General features: G+C 43.8%; 1 protein-coding gene across 1 annotated transcript in view; it reads right to left on the reverse strand.

The window, feature by feature from the left end:
• The window catches only part of LOC109896222 (solute carrier family 41 member 1-like), a 32736-nt gene continuing 7831 nt past the window's right edge, over window positions 1-24905 (reverse strand). The window contains exons 3-11 of the mRNA XM_020490525.2: window positions 16311-16418; window positions 7926-7997; window positions 7397-7541; window positions 5474-5620; window positions 2900-3047; window positions 1862-1941; window positions 1608-1742; window positions 1341-1489; window positions 1-1256 (exon numbers count right to left, since the gene is read on the reverse strand). Coding sequence (XP_020346114.1) covers window positions 1071-1256; window positions 1341-1489; window positions 1608-1742; window positions 1862-1941; window positions 2900-3047; window positions 5474-5620; window positions 7397-7541; window positions 7926-7997; window positions 16311-16418 — 1170 coding nt within the window. The 3' untranslated portion in view covers window positions 1-1070. The remainder of the gene's footprint in view (window positions 1257-1340; window positions 1490-1607; window positions 1743-1861; window positions 1942-2899; window positions 3048-5473; window positions 5621-7396; window positions 7542-7925; window positions 7998-16310; window positions 16419-24905) is intronic.

Genomic DNA, 24905 nt, shown 5'->3' on the forward strand with positions numbered 1-24905 from the left:
TGTGGAATAACAGCACATCTATTTATAGCCTACTTCACAGTGGAAAAGGGGCCACAATACATGTCATGTTGATATGATTTTCAGTTTGGTTTCATATTCGTCTCCACAGATCATAAGGAAAAATCATCTAAAACAATTGCTGTGTGTATTTACAATCCCCTTCTCCAAATGGATTACTCATTTATCTAGCTCTTATCAACCACTCTTATCAATTTACAATGTATAGTTATTGGAAAAAGCTGTTATTTCTATTGGAAAAAAGAAAGTAGACGCTTTTCCCACTTGGAACCGGCAGGTTCGCTCAATCTTACTCCTGGTTTCCTCGCGCGTAAAGGTGGTGGAATTAAGTCAAGGTCAGAATACAGTGTAGACACACCTCCACCACACCTTCATTTCTTAGATCTCCACCCTGAATGAATAGCGGGTGAATATCATGCTATTCTCATGCTTAAATTCAAGGTCAGAATACGCGTACAGAGAAAAGTGCATCAAAAGGGAATTCACTTCCATTTACAGGCGGATCGGCATCGGCCCCTTATCTCATCATTAATTCATCTCTTTATATATATATATATATATATATATATATATAGCACTTGGTGATAAAGCATTCTAGGCTTGTGTGAGTTTTTTTGCTGTCTGTCTTCCCAAGTCTTTAAAATATATCTCATCTTTACAAATGTGGCCAACGTGACTGGCCCAAGGGAGAATGTCCCCATTGAAAATAATGAGGATTAATCTGCCCAAAGATAAAACAGATATAGATTCATATCAAATTCACTATTACCAATAATAATCATAATCATTGTAGTAATAATAATAAAAAACAATAGTAGTAGAACTCTCTTATTTAGTCAAATAAAGAAAGAGTTGAGTAGTCTGAGACCCAGTGAGGGGAGGGGGGAGGAGGTTGGGGTCAAAGGGTCAGGGGTTAGGTCTGGGTCTGAAAGTCATTCAGCTGTTCTGTGGTTCAGATGTCTAAAGGGAGATACTGTACAGTTCCGTTGTTCAGGTTGTTTCCGGTGTTGTGGCGTTGATGCCGTGTATGTATGCTGTCCAGGTGTGTGTGTTCAGTCTCCCACATCGGTGTCTCTGTCTCCAATGAGCCAGAGGACATGGAAGCAGAGGGCCAGGAAGCCGGTCCCCAACAGATCTCCCAGTGCCGTCAGGTAAGGAATAGAGAAGTTATCAGGGTTCATCCCCCTACTCCACATCCAGTGGACCATCCAGTCAGCCAGGTACAACAGGATCAACACCTAGAGACAGAGAGGGAGAGTTGTGAGGAGGAGGGGGGGAGGGGGGGGTGCGTGTGAGTGAGTGGTGCGTGTGTGTGCGTGTACCTGCAGTAGAGCAGCTGCCATATAAAAGGCAATGAATGTGGACGTTAGAGTGGTGTGTCCTCCCTGCATGGAGTTGATAGTGTAGAGGAAGACCAGGTGACCTGGAGCGACCAGGAGGAAGAGCACCCGCGCCGAACGAGAGTTCACATCTGAGAGAGAGGGGCAAGAAAGACGTGTTTACATAATAACACTCAACAAACCAACATTTTGATTGCAATCTTGCATCAGTAAACATTTACCCTTAATATAAAACCAATCAATACTCACGTGAGCCAAAGAAGGAGGTGCAGGGAGTGGGGCATTTTCTGGGGTTGGGGTCAGGCTCTCCCATTGGGATACCGTTCATGTGCAGATAGGTGGAGATTCTACTGGCCTGCACTGCAACCAGGTTACCTCCCACACCTGGCAGAGCACATCACAGTACACGTATGAGACAGACAGGCATAGTCTATGAGGGGTCTCGTATCAGTGGTTGTGTATGAGTGGTTATGTGCTGGGTATTTCAATGCCAGGAGTCTCACCGTTGATAACAGGAGTGAAGACTGCCATACCAGCAAAGTTGGGGTTGGACACAGTCTTATCTAGGATCAGACCCCCAACACTAAGGAGAGCACAGAGGAGGGGAGGTGAGACACAGGACATACACGGGTGAGACAGAAGAGATGAGAGGTAGGAGAGACAGGTTAGAGAACAGTGACATAGATAAGAGGTGGGTGAGACAGGTTAGAGAACAGAGACACAGATGAGAGGTGAGACAGGTTAGAGAACAGAGACACAGATGAGAGGTAGGTGAGACAAGTTGGAGAACAGATACAGATGAGGTAGGTGAGACAGGTTAGAGAACAGAGAAACAGATGAGAGGTAGGTGAGACAAGTTTGAGAACAGACACAGATGAGAGGTAGGTGAGACAGGTTAGAGAACAGTGGCATAGATGAGACAGGTTAGAGAACAGAGACACAGATGAGAGGTAGGTGAGACAGGTTAGAGAACAGAGACACAGATGAGAGGTAGGTGAGACAGGTTAGAGAACAGATACAGAGATGAGAGGTAGGTGAGACAAGTTAGAGAACAGAGACACAGATGAGAGGTAGGTGAGACAGGTTAGAGAACAGAGACACAGATGAGAGGTAGGTGAGACAAGTTAGAGAACAGAGACACAGATGTGAGGTGGGTGAGACAGGTTAGAGAACAGATACACAGATGAGAGGTGGATGAGACAGGTTAGAGAACAGTGGCATAGATGAGACAGGTTAGAGAACAGAGACACAGATGTGAGGTGGGTGAGACAGGTTAGAGAACAGATACACAGATGAGAGGTGGGTGAGACAGGTTAGAGAACAGAGACACAGATGTGAGGTGGGTGAGACAGGTTAGAGAACAGAGACACAGATGTGAGGTGGGTGAGACAGGTTAGTGAACAGATACCCAGATGAGAGGTGGGTGAGACCGGTTAGAGAACAGTGACACAGATAAGAGGAAAATTAGGCACAGAGAGAGGAGAGAAGGGGCGAGACACAAGAGACACAGGTGAGAGAGTGGCTCAACATAGGTCTTGTACCTGCTGATTGCCATGGCGATGATGACAGGTTCCCAGCCTGAGTAGAGCACCTCTCTGGTGGACGGGATCCTCCGAGCGATCAGCACCCACAGAGGGGTCATTGCCACAAACACAGCACACACCAACGGGTTGGCATAGTCATTAAACTCTATAAGAGAACACGCACACACACACAGGGGTTAACATCATCGCTATGCTATATAACACACACTTCTTCAGCTCAATATAGAAACTCAGACGGGGTGTGAATGGGAAATCGTGAGTGTTTCCATGTATTTATGTGTGGTCGAGGGGGCAATAAAAAACACCTTATTCTGAATCACATGCCGCAGAGTGTGGTGATGAGCAAACACTAGACGGCATACAGTGAGGGAAAAAAGTATTTGATCCCCTGCTGATTTTGTACGTTTGCCCACTGACAAAGAAATGACCCGTCTATAATTTTAATGGTAGGTTTATTTGAACAGTGAGAGACAGAATAACAACAACAAAAAATCCAGAAAAACACATGTCAAAAATGTTATAAATAGATTTGCATTTTAATGAGGGAAATAAGTATTTGACCCCTCTGCAAAACATGACTTGGTGGCAAAACCCTTGTTGGCAATCACAGAGGTCAGACGTTTATTGTAGTTGGCCACCAGGTTTGCACACATCTCAGGAGGGATTTTGTCCCACTCCTCTTTGCAGATCTTTTCCAAGTCATTAAGGTTTCGAGGCTGACGTTTGGCTCGAACCTTCAACTCCCTCCACAGATTTTCTATGGGATTAAGATCTGGAGACTGGCTAGGCCACTCCAGGACCTTAATGTGCTTCTTCTTGAGCCACTCCTTTGTTGCCTTGGCCGTGTGTTGTGGGTCATTGTCTTGCTGGAATATCCATCCACGACCCATTTCCAATGCCCTGGCTGAAGGAAGGAGGTTCTCACCCAAGATTTGACGGTACATGGCCCCGTCCATCGTCCCTTTGATGCGATGAAGTTGTCCTGTCCACTTAGCAGAAAAACACCCCCAAAGCATAATGTTTCCACCTCCATGTTTGATGGTGGGGGTGGTGTTCTTGGGGTCATAGGCAGCATTCCTCCTCCTCCAAACACGGCGAGTTGAGTGGATGCCAAAGAGCTCAATTTGTGTCATCTGACTACAACACCTTCACCCAGTTGTCCTCTGAATCATTTAGATGTTCATTGACAAACTTCAGACTGGCATGTATATGTGCTTTCTTGAGCAGAGGGACCTTGCGGGCGCTGCAGGATTTCAGTCCTTCACGGCGTAGTGTGTTACCAATTGTTTGTTGGTGACTATGGTCCCAGCTGCCTTGAGATCATTGACAAGATCCTCCCGTGTAGCTCTGGGCTGATTCCTCACTGTTCTCATGATCATTGCAACTCCACGAGGTGAGATCTTGCATGGAGCCCCAGGCCGAGGGAGATTGACAGTTCTTTTGTGTTTCTTCCATTTGCGAATAATCACACCAACTGTTGTCACCTTCTCACCAAGCTGCTTGGCGTTGGTCTTGTAGCCCATTCCAGCCTTGTGTAGGTCTACAATCTTGTCCCTGACATCCTTGGAGAGCTCTTTGGTCTTGGCCATGGTGGAGAGTTTGGAATCTGATTGATTGATTGCTTCTGTGGACAGGTGTCTTTTATACAGGTAACAAACTGAGATTAGGAGCACTCCCTTTAAGTGTGTGCTCCTAATCTCAGCTCGTTACCTGTATAAAAGACACCTGGGAGCCAGAAATCTTTCTGATTGAGAGGGGGTCAAATACTTATTTCCCTCATTAAAATGCAAATCCATTTATAACATTTTTTGACATGTGTTTTTCTGGATTATTTTGTTGTTATTCTGTCTCACTGTTCAAATAAACCTACCATAAAAATTATAGACTGATCATTTCTTTGTCAGTGGGCAAACGTACAAAATCAGCAGATCAAAAGATCAAATACTTTTTTCCCTCACTGTAGCTATGGGATCACACAGTCAGACATACATACATCCCCTACCACTGTGAGGTTAGTGGTGGAGCCAAACCTCAAGTAGGCCTATGTTAAAATAAGATCCTTACTTTAGTCTAGCAGTTATTAAGGGGCGAGTTAAAGTGTTTCTAATGGGACTTTTACTGCCACACTCACACCCTGGGGTGAGACAGATAGGTGTAAAGCCGGGGTGGGGAACTCCAGTCCTTGAGGGCCTGATTGGTGTCACACTTTTTCTCCATCCCTAGCAAACACAGCTGATTAATCAAACTGCATTCTAAACGGAATATCATGATTAGGTGATTATTGGAGTCAGGTGTGTTAGCTGGGGCAAAACTGTTACACCAATCAGGCCCTCGACGACTGGAGTTGCCCACCCCTGGTGTAACGTAAAGTGGGTGTTTGTGATGAGTGTGTTTGAGTGTGTGTGTATCTGTATCTCAAGCATAGCGATACTATGCACTATATATACATGTTCTATTTAATTCTGAGATCACAAGTGTGTGTTTGTGTGTCTGTGTTTGTATCTGTATCACAAGTGTGTGTGTGTGTTTCTGTATCTTTCGTGTGTGTATGTGTGTGTGTGTGTGTCGTACCTAGCTCCTTGTACAATCCTGTGCTGATGCCAGCCAGCAGAGAGAGGGTGATCAGGTCTCCCAGACTGGCAGCGATGGGCGTGGCCACGTTGTCAGGGTTGATGCCCACCTTCCTGGCTGCAATGATCACACCGATCATAATGATCCCTGCAGACAGAAAGAGGGTTCGTAATGTTAAACCCACCAATCATAATGATCCCTGCAGACAGAAAGAGGGGCTTAATGTTAAACCCACCAATCATAATGATCTCTGCAGACAGAAAGAGCGGCGTTATGTTAAACCCACCAATCATAATCAGTTTTATGGAATTTTTAACATAAACACAGCAAAAAGAGAAATGTCTCTTTTTCAGGACCCTGTCTTTCAAAGATAATTCGTAAAAATCCAAATAACTTCACAGATCTTCTTTGTAAAGGGTTTAAACTCTGTTTCCCATGCTTGTTCAATGAACCATAAATAATGAATGAACATGCACCTGTGGAATGGTAGTTAAGACACTAACAGCTTACAGACGGTAGGCAATTAAGGTCACAGTTATGAAAACTTAAGACACTAAAGAAGCCTTTCTACTGACTCTGAAAAACACCAAAATAAAGATGCCCAGGATCCCTGCTCATCTGCGTGAACGTGCCTTAGGCATGCTGCAAGGAGGCATGAGGACTGCAGATGTGGCAGTCAGGGACACAGATGTGGACTGCCAGGGCAATAAATTGCAATGTCCGTACTGTGAGACGCCTAAGACAGCGCTACAGGGAGACAGGACGGACAGCTGATCGTCCTCGCAGTGGCAGACCATGTGTAACAACACCTGCACAGGATCGGTACATCTGAACATCACATCTGCGGGACAGGTACAGGATGGCAATAACAACTGCCCGAGTTACACCAGGAACGCACAAACACATGCTGAGAGAGGCTGGACTGAAGGCTTGTAGGCCTGTTGTAAAGGCAGGTCCTCACCAGACATTACCGGCAACAACGTCGCCTATTGGCACAAACCCACCGTCGCTGGACCAGACAGGACTGGCAAAAAAGTGCTCTTCACTGACGAGTTGCAGTTTTGTCTCACCAGGGGTGATTCATTCATGATTATCGTGGAAGGAATGAGCGTTATACCGAGGCCTGTACTCTGGAGCGGGATCGATTTGGAGGTGGAGGGTCCGTCATGGTCTGGGTCACAGCATCATCGGACTGAGCTTGTTGTCATTGCAGGCAATCTCAACCCTGTGCATTACAGGGAAGACATTCTCCTCCCTCATGTGGTACACTTCCTGCAGGCTCATCCTGACATGACACTCCAGCATGACAATGACACCAGCCGTACTGCTCGTTCTGTGCCTAATTTCCTGCAAGATAGGAATGTCAGTGTTCTGCCATGGCCAGCGAAGAGCCTAGATCTCAATCCCATTGAGCACAACTGAGACCTGTTGGATCGGAGGGTGAGGGCTAGGGCTATTCCCCCCAGAAATGTCCGGGAACTTGTGGGTGCCTTGGTGGAAGAGTGGGGTAACATCTCACAGCAAGAACTGGCAAATCTGGTGCAGTTCATGAGGAGGAGATGCACTGCAGTACTTAATGCAGCTGGTGGCCACACCAGATACTGACTGTTACTTTTGATTTTGACCCCCCCTTTGTTCAGTGACTCATTATAAAAAAAAATGTTCGTCACATGTCTGTGGAACTGGTTTAGTTTGTCTCAGTTGTTGAATCTTGTTATGTTCATACAAATATTTACACATGTTAAGTTTGCTGAAATTAAATGCAGTTGACAGTGAGAGGACGTTTCATTTTTTGCTGAGCTTATATTATCCATTTTCCGCTGTGAAATCGTATCTAGGTTTACCATGTGCCTATGAATAATTACAGTCTGAAAAACGTGAATCAGTGTTAAAGATTATTGTCTCCTATCCTCCTAGTGGTACCTAGTATCAGAGAGGCGATGAATGCGGTAGCCACACTGGAGGCACACAGCAAGATAGCATGTCCCAGTCTAAAGTTCCCCTCTGGGATCCAGCCAAAGATCACTGCTGCGATGGATGCCAGGAACCCTACTACTGTGGCCTGGACCTAGGAGGCAGAGAAAGGGAGGGAAGGGTTACTGTGTGTGTGTGTGTGTGTGTGTGTGTGTGTGTGTGTGTGTGTGTGTGTGTGTGTGTGTGTGTGTGTGTGTGTGTCAGTTTCCTGTAACCCCCTGGTGAGCTGACCCAGCATGCAGGGATCCATCTAGCAGGTTACGTGACTGTTGGGGATCCAAAGTCTGGGGTTGAGGGGTTCCATGAACCACAGATTCAGCACTTTTACATCTGACACTGTTCATGTATGGTAACACAATGATTTGGCATATTTTGTTTTATATCTGTGACCTGTTTTGTTTGGGAATATGTTGAATGTTGTTCTGTGTTCCCCAGTGTTCCATCCAGGTATTATGGGATGTTCCATAGTGTTTCGTACCTGGATGAGGGCGAGGTTTCCAACGATCATCTTCCACATGTCCTTTGCTGAGTCCATCTGACCAACATTAGCCTGCACAGAGAGACACACACAGAAGACCATAAGAGACCCCGACCAGAGCACAACTATAACACAACCACAACACAACTATAACACAACTATAATACAACCATAACACAACCATAACACAACCATAACACAACTATAACACAGGAGACCATAAGAGACCCCGACCACAACACAACCATAACACAACTATAACACAGGAGACCATGAGACCATGAGTCCACGACCACAACACAACTAGAAAACAGGAGACCATGAGTCCACAACCACAACCATAACACAACCACAACACAACCATAACACAACTATAACACGGGAGACCATAAGAGACCACAACACAACCATAACACAACTATAACACAGGAGACCATGAGACCATGAGTCCACGACCACAACACAACCATAACACAACTAGAAAACAGGAGACCATGAGTCCACAACCACAACCATAACACAACCACAACACAACCATAACACAACTATAACACAGGAGACCATAAGAGACCCCGACCACAACACAACCATAACACAACCACAACACAACCATAACACAACTATAACACAGGAGACCATGACCACAACACAACCTTAACACAACTATAGCACAGGAGATCATGAGACCATGAGTCCATGACCACGACCACAACACAACCATAACACAACCACAACACAACCATAAAACAACTATAACACAGGAGACCATGAGACCCCGACCACAACACAACCATAACACAACTATAACACAGGAGACCATAAGAGACCCCGACCACAACACAACCATAACACAACCACAACACAACCATAAAACAACTATAACACAGGAGACCATGAGACCATGACCGCAACACAACCATAACACAACCACAACACAACCATAAAACAACTATAACACAGGAGACCATGAGACCATGGGTCCACGACCACGACCACAACACAACTATAACACAGGAGACCATGAGACCATGACCACAACACAACCATAACACAACTATAACACAGGAGACCATGAGACCATGACCACAACACAACCATAACACAACTATAACACAGGAGACCATGAGACCATGACCACAACACAACCATAACACAACTATAACACAGGAGACCATGAGACCATGAGTCCACGACCACAACACAACCATAACACAACTAGAAAACAGGAAACCATGAGTCCACAACACAACCATAACACAACTATAACACAGGAGACCATGAGACCATGACCACAACACAACCATAACACAACTATAACACAGGAGACCATGAGACCATGAGTCCACGACCACAACACAACCATAACACAACTAGAAAACAGGAAACCATGAGTCCACAACACAACCATAACACAACTATAACACAGGAGACCATGAGTCCACGACCACAACACACTACCATCTGACTGGCCACGGTTTGAATCCAGAAAAGGTAACCAGAATCATGATGTTTCAAAAACATAGAATGTGTTCGCCTGAGTGTGAAAGTGTACATGAACACGTGTCGTTTGAGTATGTGTGTGTGTCAATGTGTGTGTGTGTGTGTGTGCGCGCTGTGCCATTGGCCCTGGCTTCTGTCAGAACAATCAGGGGTCAGTTCTCTGGACAAAGGAGCTCTGGAGTTCTGACCCCTTCACCCTGTGGCCGACTCCAATTATCTCATCTCTCTCCACACACACACACACACACACACACACACACACACACACACACACACACACACACACACACACACACACACACACACACACACACACACACACACACACACACACACACACGTACAGCTAACCTTGTGGGGACACACAATTCAGTCCCATTCAAAATCCTATTTTCCCTAACCCTAAACCTAACCCATACTCTTACCCTAACCTTAACCCTAACCTTAACCCAAAAACCTAACCTTAACCCTAGCTCCTAAGATTGGACTAAGAAGCATTATCAATGGAGGATCTCAAATGAAAATACTTCCCCGTCCAAGACTAGGCTTAATGTGTCGGGGAAAAGGCCCTTAGAGCTGTAGCAGGACAGGTGTGTATGTGTGTGTGTAGCAGAGAGCTGATAGAGGAAGACTGAGTCAGTGGCTGTGTTTGAAACCCATCTCTCTTTACTTCCTCTCATTCACGGATCCTTCCATTGATTACCCAGTTATGTAGGAAACAAGATGACATGATGTAAAAGTGATCGTTACTGTAGATGCTCTTTACAGACGTGTTACACAACTATACATACAACTGGATGAGCTATGCAAATGAATTAATATCATATTAGATCTGTGATTAGGCTACTTCTCTGAAAGGCAGAAGGAAGGATGCTTTTTCTAAGTATTCAAACAGGGTGAAATGCTGAGTATCTTCTCCCCCCCACCCCCAACACTACATCAAGCTCTAGTGACTAGCCACATGACTGCCAAAAAACAGAGAGAATGCTTTGGAAGGAGAGAAAAGAACATGTTTGAAGGAGAGAGCAGAGAGCAAGAGTGAGAGTGAGTATATATATATAGAGAGAGAGAGAGAGGGAGAGAGAGAGAGAGAGAGGGAGAGAGAGAGAGAGAGGGAGAGGGAGAGAGAGAGAGAGAGAGAGAGGGAGAGGGAGAGGGAGAGGGAGAGGGAGAGGGAGAGGGAGAGGGAGAGGGAGAGGGAGAGGGAGAGGGAGAGGGAGAGGGAGAGGAGAGTTTGAATGGAGAAGTTGGCTCAGAGCCAGACCACATTGGCATCTAGGTCTCAGCTTGAGCTTCTGTTCCCAATGTGAACACACATATGGGGCTAGTACTAAACACTACTGCCACTCATGTGATCCTGATTCAGTTACAGCAACTCTGCCTCAGTATCAGCAGTATTTTGATTTGTGTGTGCCTGTGAGTATCCGAGTATGTGTGTGGCAGAGAGTTAACAAGAGGAAGACTGAGTCAGCAGCTGTTTTTGAAACCCATCTCTCCTTCCTTCCTCTCTTCCACTAATCCTTGCATTGATTACCCAGCTATGTAAAAAAAGACAAACAGATGACATAATGCAGTAAGCTGGCTCTCAACACTATGTGGAAGCTAATGCGATTATGCCTGCCTGCAGTCATTCACTAAATATGATTATTCCAATACTTATAGTCAATTAGGGTCACAAACAAGGATCATAGAGAGTTACAAAAACCAATGTTTGTAAGAAGGAAAAAGAGGGAGGGAGAGAGATAGAGGGGCAGAAAGAGAGCCAGAAAGAAAGAGAGAGAGAGAGAGAGAGAGAGAGAGAGAGAGAGAGAGAGAGGAGAGAGAGAGAGAGAGAGAGAGAGAGAGAGAGAGAGAGAGAGAGAGAGAGAGAGAGAGAGAGAGAGAGAGACAGAGAGAGAGAGAGAGAGAGAGAGAGAGAGAGAGAGAGAGAGAGAGAGAGAGAGAGAGAGAGAGAGAGAGAGAGAGGGAGAGATAGAGAGAAATAAAGAATGAAAGAAAGAAAGAGAGAATTATACTAGCCTCATTTCCTCTCCTATTCTTTAAACAAAGATGACAAGTTACAGCAGACCAAAATAACAAGCAATTCAAGGAGAAGCGTGGTCATCATGTGTATGGCATTCTGCCTTAGCATTCTGCCTTAGCATTCTGCCTTAGCATTCTGCCTTGGCATTCTGCCTTGGCATTCTGCCTTAGCATTCTGCCTTAGCATTCTGCCTTAGCATTCTGCCTTAGCATTCTGCCTTAGCATTCTGCCTTAGCATTCTGCCTTGGCATTCTGCCTTAGCATTCTGCCTTAGCATTCTGCCTTAGCATTCTGCCTTGGCATTCTGCCTTGGCATTCTGCCTTGGCATTCTGCCTTAGCATTCTGCCTTAGCATTCTGCCTTAGCATTCTGCCTTAGCATTCTGCCTTGGCATTCTGCCTTAGCATTCTGCCTTAGCATTCTGCCTTAGCATTCTGCCTTGGCATTCTGCCTTGGCATTCTGCCTTGGCATTCTGCCTTAGCATTCTGCCTTGGCATTCTGCCTTGGCATTCTGCCTTGGCATTCTGCCTTGCATTCTGCCTTAGCATTCTGCCTTAGCATTCTGCCTTAGCATTCTGCCTTAGCATTCTGCCTTAGCATTGCATTCTGCCTTAGCATTCTGCCTTAGCATTCTGCCTTGGCATTCTGCCTTGGCATTCTGCCTTGGCATTCTGCCTTAGCATTCTGCCTTAGCATTCTGCCTTAGCATTCTGCCTTAGCATTCTGCCTTGGCATTCTGCCTTAGCATTCTGCCTTAGCATTCTGCCTTAGCATTCTGCCTTAGCATTCTGCCTTGGCATTCTGCCTTGGCATTCTGCCTTGGCATTCTGCCTTGGCATTCTGCCTTGGCATTCTGCCTTAGCATTCTGCCTTGGCATTCTGCCTTGGCATTCTGCCTTGGCATTCTGCCTTGGCATTCTGCCTTGGCATTCTGCCTTGGCATTCTGCCTTAGCCCCTGGCGGTTCTTTTTTATTTGATAAGTGCATTAGGAAACTTACAGTGGGCTTAATCTGCTGATAATTAGTAATGCCATGGAAAGAAACAGCCAAGATCCTCAAAGAAAAATAATAACTCGGGGATATACGGGGAGTCTATCATACCATACACATTACATACTCAGGTCACCTGCCACACAATACACACTAAGCTCCCTTGTCATCAAGCCTCAGCAAAGAAACAGCCTCGACAAGGAAACAGCCAGGAAACGCAATGGAGAAGCTTCCCATCCTGGAACGGGGTACGTATACCCACCACAGTAATATCAATAAACAGATGCGGGGGCCATGATTTCTTAAGAAACCCTATAATGAATTGCGTACTACGTCATACTGTATATGTGCAGATATGTGCACCACATCATTGCTCTCTCTCTCTCACTCAACTGTTTGTGCATCTTGCTAGCTGTCACTCAAATGCAGAAGGGCTGAACCTCATTCACTGGAACTTCAATTGCTAAGGGCCCATGTGGTGTAAAATGGCACTGTACAGCTTCCAGTAAACAGTTGCTTTCAAACTAGGGATTGTGTTGCTAATTGACATAAAACAGTAATTCTGCTCATAGACACATCCTGTCCAAAGCGGGAGGTTTAAAAATGACTCACTAGTCGCCAAAGTTCCAGTGCATGTCTTTAATAATCAGGACAGGAAAGAACTGGAAAAGCTTATCACATTCTGCTGTGTTTGTCAGCCTGTTTTCCCACAAGCCAATGGAAGGAATGTGTGGATTGGTGTACTTAAGAGCAGCAGTGGACTAATTCGCATTTAGCACCACATAGCTCCAGGGATAGGAGGCGAGGCTAGCTAGCGCCTCCTGTTAACAACACCAGTGTGCCAATGACCCCTCTGCCTGCTGCCTACAATGGACAATAGTGTTGTGTTGTTCTAATGGTGTGGTTAGCTGAGTGTTAGCTCATGATCTAAGAGCCTAATAGAGATTTAAACACTTGCCTGGTGGCAGGTACAACAGTCCCATGGCGTTAAACTTTGAGCAAAATCAGAGAAATCAGTTTAAACCAGAGAAATAACAGGAAAGCTGGGATCTGTTACGGTTAGTTAGCCTGTCAAATGTCTTACGAAACCAGAAACATACAGTACAAAACTCAACTGACTAAAGTCTAGCGAGAAAATGCAAACAACACTTGGTTGTCAGGTTGGTAAGTGTTGTTGTTGATAAAGTGTATGTGTGAGATATTCAGCCTTTCTGAAAATATTTTCCCATTGACACAATCCTTCAGACATTGTTACGTCTGGAGAGGAGACCGGTCAACAAGTGTCCAAACTGATTACACACTCCCATACACCTAGGGCAGGTTGACGCTGGATCAGATAGCTGTGTTGGATCAGTAGAGCAGGGGAGTGGAATGTTGGTTTGAGGTCAGGTCACAACCCAAGATAAATAACATTTAGCAATCATGACCTCTGACTTTTGACTGTTGACCAATCACTTGAGAGGTTCCAAGTGAGTGATTAAAATAACAAACTTTTCCCTGAATGAGTAATAACCCTTTTGGAATCTAGTCACCACTGAGCATTATTTTGTTTTCCATGGGGTTCTAGATACATCAAACAGAATGGAACAATTCATTACATTTCCATGACAACACCGACAAAGCTCTTTCAGACACTGAGGTGAGCGTGAACCCCTGTCTCGTTAAGACACGTGATTAGTGCTTGTTCACCTGTAGCCCACCTGCAGGCCCCTGTTAGTCAAACACTCTACAGTCGTGGCCAAAAGTTTTGAGAATGACACTAATATTCATTTTCACAAAGTCTGCTGCCTCAGTTTGTATCATTTACTCCAGAATGTTATGAAGAGTGATCAGATGAATTGAAATTAATTGCAAAGTCCCTCTTTGCCATGCAAATGAACTGATTCCCCCCCCAAAAAATTCCACTGCATTTCAGCCCTGCCACAAAAGGACCAGCTGACATCATGTCAGTGATTCTCTCGTTAACACAGGTGTGAGTGTTGATGAGGACAAGGCTGGAGATCACTCTGTCATGCAGATTGAGTTTGAATAACAGACTGGAACCTTCAAAAGGAGGGTGGTGCTTGGAATCATTGTTCTTCCTCTGTAAACCATGTTTACCTGCAAGGAAACACGTGCCGTCATCATTGTTTTGTACAAAAAGGGCTTCACAGGCAAGGATATTGCTGCCAGTAAGATTGCACCTAAATCAACCATTTATCGGATTATGAAGAACTTCAAGGAGAGCGGTTCAATTGTTATGGAGAAGGCTTCAGGGAGCCCAAGAAAGTCCAGCAAGCGCCAGGACTGTCTCCAGAAGTTGATTCAGCTGCGGGATCGGGGCACCACCAGTACAGAGCTTGCTCAGGAATGGCACCAGGCAGGTGTGAGTGCATCTGCACGCACAGTGAGGCGAAGACTTTTGGAGGATGGCCTGGTGTCAAGAAGGGCAGCAAAGAAGCCACTTCTCTCCAGGAAAAACATCAGGGACAGACTGATATTCTGCAAAAGGTACAGGGATTAGACTGCTGAGGACTGGGGTAAAGTCAGTTTCTCTGATGAATCCCCTTTCCGATTGTTTGGGGCATACGGAAAAAAGCTTGTCCGGAGAAGACAAGGTGAGCACTACCATCAGTCCTGTGTCATGCCAACAGTAAAGCATCCTGAGACCATTCATGTGTGGGGTTGCTTCTCAGCCAAGGGAGTGGGCTCACTCACAATTTTGCCTAAGAACACAGCCATGAATACAGAATGGTACCAACACATCCTCCGAGAGCAACTTCTCCCAACCATCCAGGAACAGTTTGGTGACGAATAATGCCTTTTCCAGCATGATGGAGCACCTTGCCATAAGGCAAAAGTGATAACTAAGTGGCTCAGGGAACAAAACATCGATATTTTGGGTCCATGGCCAGGAAACTCCCCAGACCTTAATCTCATTGAGAATTTGTGGTCAATCCTCAAGAGGCAGGTTGACAAACAAAAACCCACAAATTTTGACAAACTCCAAGCATTGGTTATGCAAGAATGGTCTGCCATCAGTCAGGATGTGGCCCAGACGTTAATTGACAGTATGCCAAGGCGGATTGCAGTGGTCTTGAAAAAGAAGGGTCAACACTGCAGATATTGGCTCTTTGCATCAACTTCATGTAATTGTCAATAAAAGCCTTAGACACTTATGAAATGCTTGTAATTATACTTCAGTATTCCATAGTAACATCTGACAAAAATATCTAAAGACACTGAAAACTTTGTGGAAATGAATACTTGTGTCATTCTCAAAACTTTTTGCCACAACTGTATTGTTAAAACCAGTGGGTCTGATTAATCTGACAAGAACATTATGATAATGTTATGGTTTCTAGTGTTACACTCTGCTGCGCTTGACTAATCTGACAAGAACATTATGATAATGTTATGGTTTCTAGTGTTACACTCTGCTGCGCTTGACTAATCTGACAAGAACATTATGATAATGTTATGGTTTCTAGTGTTACACTCTGCTGCGCTTGACTAATCTGACAAGAACATTATGATAATGTTATGGTTTCTAGTGTTACACTCTGCTGCGCCTGATTAATCTGACAAGAACATTATGATAATGTTATGGTTTCTAGTGTTACACTCTGCTGCGCCTGATTAATCTGACAAGAACATTATGATAATGTTATGGTTTCTAGTGTTACACTGTGCTGCGCCTGATTAATCTGACAAGAACATTATGATAATGTTATGGTTTCTAGTGTTACACTGTGCTGCGCCTGATTAATCTGACAAGAACATTATGATAATGTTATGGTTTCTAGTGTTACACTCTGCTGCGCCTGATTAATCCAAACAGTATACAACACAATGGTTGCCAAATGTAGAGACCACAACAAAACACACTCACTGCTGTTGATAGTCGGGAGGCCAATGTCATCTCCAGGTTGCCCTTTAACCCCAGCAGCGCCGGGACCAGGATAAAGACCTCTGTCACCTCCGTAAACACCGTCCAGTGCTGCAACACAACAACACACAATTACACAACTACACACAACACAATACCAGGTGTGTATTCATGGATGCCAAGGGAAGCCAGGCTTCCTCAAAAATGTGATCATTAAAACCATTTTTATTATATAACAACTTCTTTTTCGTCTCTCTGTCTTCTCATAATTGTCCTTCAATTCTCACCGGAGAAATCATCCGAGCGAGGGAAACAGCGCCCCGCTATCTCAGTATGTGTAGCCCAAGTATATGATGCTGTCTCAACAAAAATAGTATGACATGTTGCCACCGTAGCATTTCATTAATTGATTCCAGCATTTGAACTTCATTCATAAAAAAATATATAAAATAATTATCCAATCAGTGTTGAGCTGAGCTCAACTGTGGGTGGTCCTGGCACAGCTAACTTAACTGGTTCATGCTAAATCAAGGAAGTTAGGGGCCTGGCAAGTGTTTTAGCCAGCTAGCCTAGTCTAGCTGGCTACAACTAAAAGTGTGTACTATTGTTTGACAGTCATAGACCATTTTGGCAACATAAAAGAGAGGACAATTGCTTTGGAGTTCATCCAGTCTAGTTGATAGGACTAAATTGTCTTTGGTGTGTTTAAGTTTGTTTTCACTGTATTAGGATAAGTATATATAGCCTAGTTGATTTGATTACGTTTAAGTTGAAACCCACTGGGCACAAATGTAATTGGATTTAAAAGTTGGGTGATAAAAATAAGCAATTCCATGACGTTGATGACTTTTTGCAAATCCAATCAGTTTTCCACATGGATTCAACGTCATCACATAGATGTTTTCTTATTTAAATGAATTGGAAACAATGTTCATTCAAACAGTTTTTGCCCAGTGGGAATGGTTCTGGAATGGCAGAGGAAGTGCACCAGTTGTCTTTGTGCTGACTTGCTGTAACTCCCCGTGGTTCTAAATCAGTAATTGTTTAGTAAACTGTCGGAAATATTAACTTGCTTGACCACTCTTTGTTAGATGGAATACTTGCTATTGTGAACTTCAGCAGACGGATGTTGCTCTCCGGTTGTTGTCACTTGGTGTCTCCGGTTGTTGTCTCTTGTTGTCTCTGCCTTATTGTACTGTATATGACAGTGGCGTATGAACAAATGGGTTAACTTCTTTGGGATAGGAGGCAGCATTTTCACTTTTGAATGAACTGCCTCCTACTCAGTCCCAGATGCTAATATATGCATTTTATTAGTATTGGATAGAAAACAATCTGAAGTTTCTAAAACTGTTTGAATGATGTCTGTGAGTATATCAGAACTCATATGGCAGGCAAAAACCTGAAAAAATCCAAACAGGAAGTTGGAAATCTGAGGTTTGTAGTTTTTGAACTCAGCCCCTATCGAATTCACAGTGGGATATGGGTTATTTTGCACTTCCTAATGCTTCCACTAGATGTCGACCATCTTTAGAACGTTGTTTCAGGCTTCTACTGTGAAGTGGGAGCGAATGAGAGCTGTTTGACTAAGGGGTCTGGCAGCAGCCTCGTTCTCAGTCACGCGTGTTCACATGAGAGGTATCTCTCATTCCCATTGCTTTTCTACAGACAATGGAATTCTCCAGTTGGAACATTATTGAACATTTAAAAACATCCTAAAGATTGATTCTATACTTAGTTTGACAAGTTTCTTCGACCTGTAATATAACTTTTTGAACGTTTCGTCCGACTGGACCTGAACACGCGTTTGGATTTGCCCTAACAAAAGAAGCTATTTGGACATAAATGATGGACATTATCGAACAAATCAAACATTTATTGTTGAACTGGGATTCCTGGGAGTGCATTCTGATGAAGATCATCAAAGGTAAGTGAATATTTATAATGCTATTTATGACTAATGGTGACTGCGCAACATGGCGGATATTTTGGCTGTTTTGGGCTCTGAGCACCGTACTCAGATTATGCTTTTTCCGTAAAGTTTTTTTGAAATCTGACACAGCGGTTGCATTAAGGAGAAGTTTATGTATATTTCCATGTATAACACATGTATTTTCATCAACATTTATAATGAGTATTTCTGTAAATTAATGTGGCTCTCTGCAAAATCACTGCATGTTTTGGAACTACTGAACATAACATGCCAATGTAAAATTAGATTTTTGGATATAAATATGAACTTTACCGAACAAATTGACGAACAAACAAATTCTCATACTCTCAGCCCCTTCAACCTCTTTGCTTTCTGGTCTGTGTATTGTGTAACATGAAGTCCTATGAGTGTCATCTGATGAAGATCATCAAAGGTTAGTGATAAATTTTATCTCTATTTGTGCTTTTTGTGACTCCTCTCTTTGGCTGGAAAAATGCCTGTGTTTTTCTGTGAGTTGGTGGTGACCTAACATAATCGTTTTTGGAGCTTTCGCTGTAAAGCATTTTTGAAATCAGACACTGTGGCTGGATTAACGAGAATTGTATCTTTAAAATGGTGCCTAATACTTGTATGTTTGAGAAATTTGATTTATGAGATTTCTGTTGATTTGTATTTGGCGCCCTGCAATTTCATTGTTCTGTTGGCGAGGGGTTCCCCAGTTCTAGAAAGGTTAATTGCACAAACAATGCAGTTATCACAACAGGTTGCAATATGGCTTTTTTCCTGGCTTGTCTTCCTCAGTGAATTTACCAACGCACCACTACTGCACAATACAACACGCCACCTACACAACAAAATAACCTTTACTGACCTACAAATTAGTATAAAGTCTGATTTCGATTGTGATAAAACAGTTATCGTGATGCAGGTATCACTGAGTTTTCATGCTACAATATCTCATTATATTACAAACCCAACAGCGTATCACACTGGGCACTGCTGAGGTTGACAATGTCTTGCTGATATTGAGTTTGATATTGATTCAATCTGAAACCTGATCTCTGTCTCATCTTAGTAATATTCTATTTGTCGAGACTGTGTTGGGATCATATGATCTTATTCACTCTGGAGAGGAGCAAGGTCATTTTGACCTCACACTGCAGCAATTCACCACCCTCTTTCTGCCACTTCTCTCTCCCTCTCTTCTCTCAACCTCCACCCGCGCCTTCTCTCTCTCTTGCTCTCTCTCTCCACCAGCCTCTCTCTCTCCGCGGAACAACAGTGGACAAGAGGACATTTTATTATCACCTTTCGTACAGTACTTGCAACCCACAGTGTTTTAATGTAACCCTCCATCTGCCTGCTACCTCACTGCCTCAGCACAATTACCCTACCTTTCCACAGCGAACAACTTGAGGCAAAGTCAGCCAGGAGCAAGAGCAGCTATACTGAACAAAAATATAAACACAACATTCAACAATTTCAAAGACTTTAGTGAGTTACAGTTCATATAAGGAACTCAGTCAATTGAAATAAATAAATGAGGCCCTAAACTATGGATTTCAAATGACTGGGCAGTGGTGCAGCTATGGGTGGGCCTTGGAGGGCATAGGCCCACCCACTTGGCAGCCAGGCCCACCGACTGGGGAGCCAGGCCCTACCAATCAGAATGAGTTTTCCCCCCACAAAAGGGCAGAAATATTCCTCAGCACCCTGAAACATGGGACCAACACTTGTCCCATGTTGCATTATATTTTTGTTCAGTGTCAATCTGAAAGGTAATTTAGGCTTGTGGAAATAAATAAATCATACACACAAATGCATGTGCTCACGCAGGTAAGGTGTTCTAGAATCAAATAGAAATTCAGTGGATGACTCTGTGGTACTGGAGTTGATTACTGGCCCACTTTGGCCCCCACTTTGGCTGTTTTCCAGCCCTTGAAATGGTCTCTATGAGTCCCTGAACTAATGATTTTGTGCTCCCGAGCGGCGCAGTGGTCTAAGGCACTACATCTCAGTGCTAGAGGCGTCATTACAGACACCCTGGTTTATATCCAGGCTGCATCACAACCGGCTGTGATTGGGAGTCCCATAGGGTGGCGCACAATTGGCCCAGCGTCGTCTGGGTTTGGCCGATGTAGGCCGTCATTGTAAATAAGAATTTGTTCTTAACTGACTTACATAGTTAAATATATATATATTTTTTCAAAAGACTGGGGTGAAGTACATCTCTGGTGTTTCTCCATTAGCCCAGTGCAATGGGAGGAGTAGCAGAGTGGGGCTGGGGCTGGGGTATGAGGATGAGTTTGGGGTAAATAGCTAGGGATGGGCTGAGTTAGCCTAGAAGGCTGGGACGGGGGTATAAGCCTGGGGTATAAGGTTGGGGCTGAACATTGATCCATCAACAGAGAAAGTGCTGATATTTAGAGCCAGTCCCACTGGCCCCCAGCACTTACAGCTCAGCCCAGCCAGCCCACAGCTTAATCAATACTGAGAGGCTGTCAGAGAAAGGAGAGGAGGAGAGAAGAGAGAATGGAGAGGAGGAGAGAAGAGATGAAGAGAGAGGGAATGGAGAGGAGGAGAGGAGAGAAGAGAAGAAGAGAGAATGGAGAGGAGATGAGAGATGAAGAGAAGAGGGAATGGAGAGGAGGAGAGGAGAGAAGAGAGAATGGAGAGGAGAAAAGAGGAGAGAAGAAGAGAAGAGAGAATGGAGAGGAGAAAAGAAAAGAGGAGAGAAGAAGAGAAGAGAGAAAGGAGAGGAGAGGAGAGAAGAAGAGAGAATGGAGAGGAGGAGAGGAGAGAAGAAGAGAGAATGGAGAGGAGAAAAGAAAAGAGGAGAGAAGAAGAGAAGAGAGAATGAAGAGGAGAAAAGAGGAGAGGAGAGAAGAAGAGAAGAGAGAATGGAGAGGAGAAAAGAAAAGAGGAGAGAAGAAGAGAAGAGAGAATGGAGAGGAGAAAAGAGGAGAGGAATAATACCTAGATGATGTTGTCCTGCCTACTGGGCAAAAACTGGTTGAATTAATGTCGTTTCCACGTATTTATTAACAAAATAATTGTGAACACTGATTGAATTTGCCAAAAGTCATCAACCTAAGGGAATTTCATCTGTTTTTCAACCAACTTTTAACCTAAATCCAATGACACAGTGCCATTTTTGGTTGATTTCACATTGAATTCATGTTAGTTGAACATATATTTTGTAAATCCAAAATAGATATTGAACTGTCTGTGCCCAGTGGGAGGTTAACACTGCTGCTCTCTGTCTGTCAGCAGCCTGGGCTCTTTAAAGCAGCCGACTCCGCAGGGACCCCACCACCCTACCTCCTGGCACTCTGCCACCCCAGCTCTGATTCCCCTAGTGCCCCTAGACCCCCCCCCATGTCATTTCTACCCTTTAACCCAATTCACTCTCTCGTTCCCTTCCTATCTATCCACAGTCTTTTCCCCAATCTCTCTATCTTCCCCAACCCACTTCTCTCTCTCTCTGCCTCTCTTCCATAAACCCCCTTTTCCTTTCCTTACCCACCTTTCACCCTCTCCTCCTCTCTCTACTCTCTTCTCCAGCTGTGATATATGTTGTTATCTCCAATGGAACAGTGGAGCCCAGCCAACAACCCCCTCACTCCCCAATGACCAGCCCCAGTTCTGCGAACTCTGTGGACAGTCAGTATCATGATGTATCAGAGGCATACAGGCTGTGGTATGCCGTCCAAGGGGTCAGGTTGCAGAGTTAGGTAATGCAGCCCCGTTTGCCCACTGTAGCTTAAATGAAACCGCTGTGCATATAGAGGGCTGTGAAAAAGTACTTCCCCCCTTTCTGATTGTATCTATTTTTGCATATTTTTGATACTGAATGTTATCAGATCTTCAACCAAAACCTAATATTAGATCAAATGAACCTAAGTTACCAAATAAACAAAATTGATACTTATTTCATTTATTGAATTAACAAAGTTATGCAACACCCAATTCCCCTGTGTGAAAAAGTAATTGCCCCCTTACACTCAATAACTGGTTGTGCCACCTTTAACTGCAATGACTGTAGTTGTTGAGCAGTCTCTCACGATGCTGTGGAGGGATTTTGGCCCACTCTTCCATGCAGAACTGCTTTACCTCAACAACACGCGTGGCTTTTCAAGCATTAACTGCTGGTTTCAAGTCCTGCCACAACATCTCAATTGGGATTAGGGGTCATGGGTCCCATTATGCCTGGCGAGAACCAAACACTGAATTCTACACTAAGACCCTCATACCAGCATTCAAGTGTAGTGGTGGTAGTGTGATGGTTTGGGGATGCTTTACTGCCTCAGGACCTGGATGACTTTCCATAATAGAAGGAACCATGAATTCTGCTCTGTATCAGAGAATTCTACAGGAGAATGTCAGGCCTCAAATCAAATTTTATTTGCCACATGCGCTGAATACAACAGGTGTAGATCTTACAGTGAAATGCTTACTTATAAGCCCTTAACCAACAATGCAATTTTCATTAAAAAAACAGAAAAAACTATTAATTAAGGAATATGTCTCTCATCCGTCTTTCTGTCTGCCTTACACTGTGGCATCGGATGATGTTCAGATGACCAATATAAAACAGCAAGGCGAGATGTGGGTTCAGCCTCAGTGCCTCAAAACAGACAAACAATCTACAATCTATCATTTTGAACCCTAGCTTTAAAAATAAGTATTTCTTGTTAAATAAGATATCTTTCTCTGAGCAACTGTATTAATATAAAATAACATCATTTACCAATATTTTTGAACACACGATATAGCTCAGTGTTTGAATGATTTATTTTATACAGTCATTTTTTCTCATCTTTAAAAAGGGTGTCAATAATGTCAGACCCCACTGTATGTATCAGATGATCCATTCTGGAGAGGAGCAGGGAGTTGTGGGATGGTGCTGCACTGCACTCTAACCTGGCTTGGTCTCAATAAACTAAACAAGCTTCCTTTCCTTGTGCCCATTCCTCAATGATCTCTGATCTGGCAGAAAATGTCAGTTTAAAGCAAATATTTAGTGGAAATAAGGAAAGCACGTGAAGGGAGGGAGGTGATGAGAGACATCCATTTTGTCATTCATGATAGTGTGTGTGACAAGAGCTTAGCAGATCAATTAAATGACTGTTAGCACCATAGAGATTATATCTTTATTATCTTCTGTGGATAAAATTCCAGATTAAAATGAGAGAGACAGCTGGATTTACCAGATTATGAGGCTAAATCAGATCCACAGGCGACCAAGCCCACACTCTGGTTTCCCACAGGCGACCAAGCCCACACTCTGGTTTCCCACAGGCGACCAAGCCCACACTCTGGTTTCCCACAGGCGACCAAGCCCACACTCTGGTTTCCCACAGGCGCCCAAGCCAACACTCTGGTTTCACACTGGCTCCTGTGGATGTGGTTGACCGAAAATGGCCTCCCTTGGGCAGAAAGGGCTTGGCTGTTGTGAGGCCTTTGTGTTGATTGTGTTTTCCTGTTTATGGTTTCCTATATTTTTAGATTGTTTGTCTGTTTTTGAGGCACTGAGGCTGAACCCACGTCTCGCATTGCTGTTTTATATTGGTCATCTGCACGTCATCCGATGCCACAGTGTAAGGCAGACAGAAAGACGGATGAGAGACAGATAGCTAGGATAAATTCCACAAACCAGCAGACAAACAAGTTACCACACATATTTACACTATTTAATCTGTGAATGTCAATAAACTGTGTCTAACACTATCTGGGGTGGGGTGTTCTCCCTTTCTACTGGAAGCATCACCCTCCTTCCAGACAAACATAAAAACAACCATTGCACCAGTCTTGACCTTTGACATGCCTAGGAATGTAAACACAAAAAACACATCCACCGAAGAACAAATCTGTGACCTGTCCTCTCAATGACCTACAGTAACCAGTGGTGGAAAACGTTCTAAATGGTGTAAAATGTAACGAGTACTTTTGAGTCTCAGGCAAAATGTATGGGAGTAAAAAGTAGATATTATATTTAGGAATGTGGTGGAGTAAAAGTAAAAAATTTCAAAAATATGAATAAATAAAGTACAAATAGCCCAAAAAATTACAGTACTTGTTGCGTCGAGCAATCCCGTATCCGGGAGCGTAATTATAGCCTCAAGCTCATTACCATAATGCAACGTTAACTATTCATGAAAATCGCAAATTAAATTAAATAAATATATTGGCTCACAAGCGTAGCCTTTTGTTAACAACACTGTCATCTCAGATTTTCAAAATATGCTTCCAAATATTTTTTTACCACTGACAGTAAGTGTCCATTTCAGAGGACCATTTCAGCTAGGGCCATTTCAGCAAGCCCACTACTCATGGATTGGCATTGACAGACAGTCTTGGGACACTGTGTCTTGAGGTATGGGGTTGAAAGACAGTACTGAACCAATGACATTTATAAACCATGGTTTGTTGATGCAAAATTTTGGCCATTGAAAGGCTTTAAAGCCACGAGTCGACCATATTGGCACTCCCCAGTAGGAACTATCCTCCATAGTAATTCATGGAATTCTATAGTATTTAAATTAAATGATTAAAGTATTTAAGTATTGTTGTTGTTGTAGTGGGGACAGTAACATTCCTAATCTCTCAAAATTATACTTTAAGGAAAATGACTTTATATTTGTAATGTTTTTTTTCATGTTTTC

The sequence above is a fragment of the Oncorhynchus kisutch genome, linkage group LG1, assembly GCF_002021735.2.
Source record: "Oncorhynchus kisutch isolate 150728-3 linkage group LG1, Okis_V2, whole genome shotgun sequence".
NCBI classification, from domain to species: domain Eukaryota; kingdom Metazoa; phylum Chordata; class Actinopteri; order Salmoniformes; family Salmonidae; genus Oncorhynchus; species Oncorhynchus kisutch.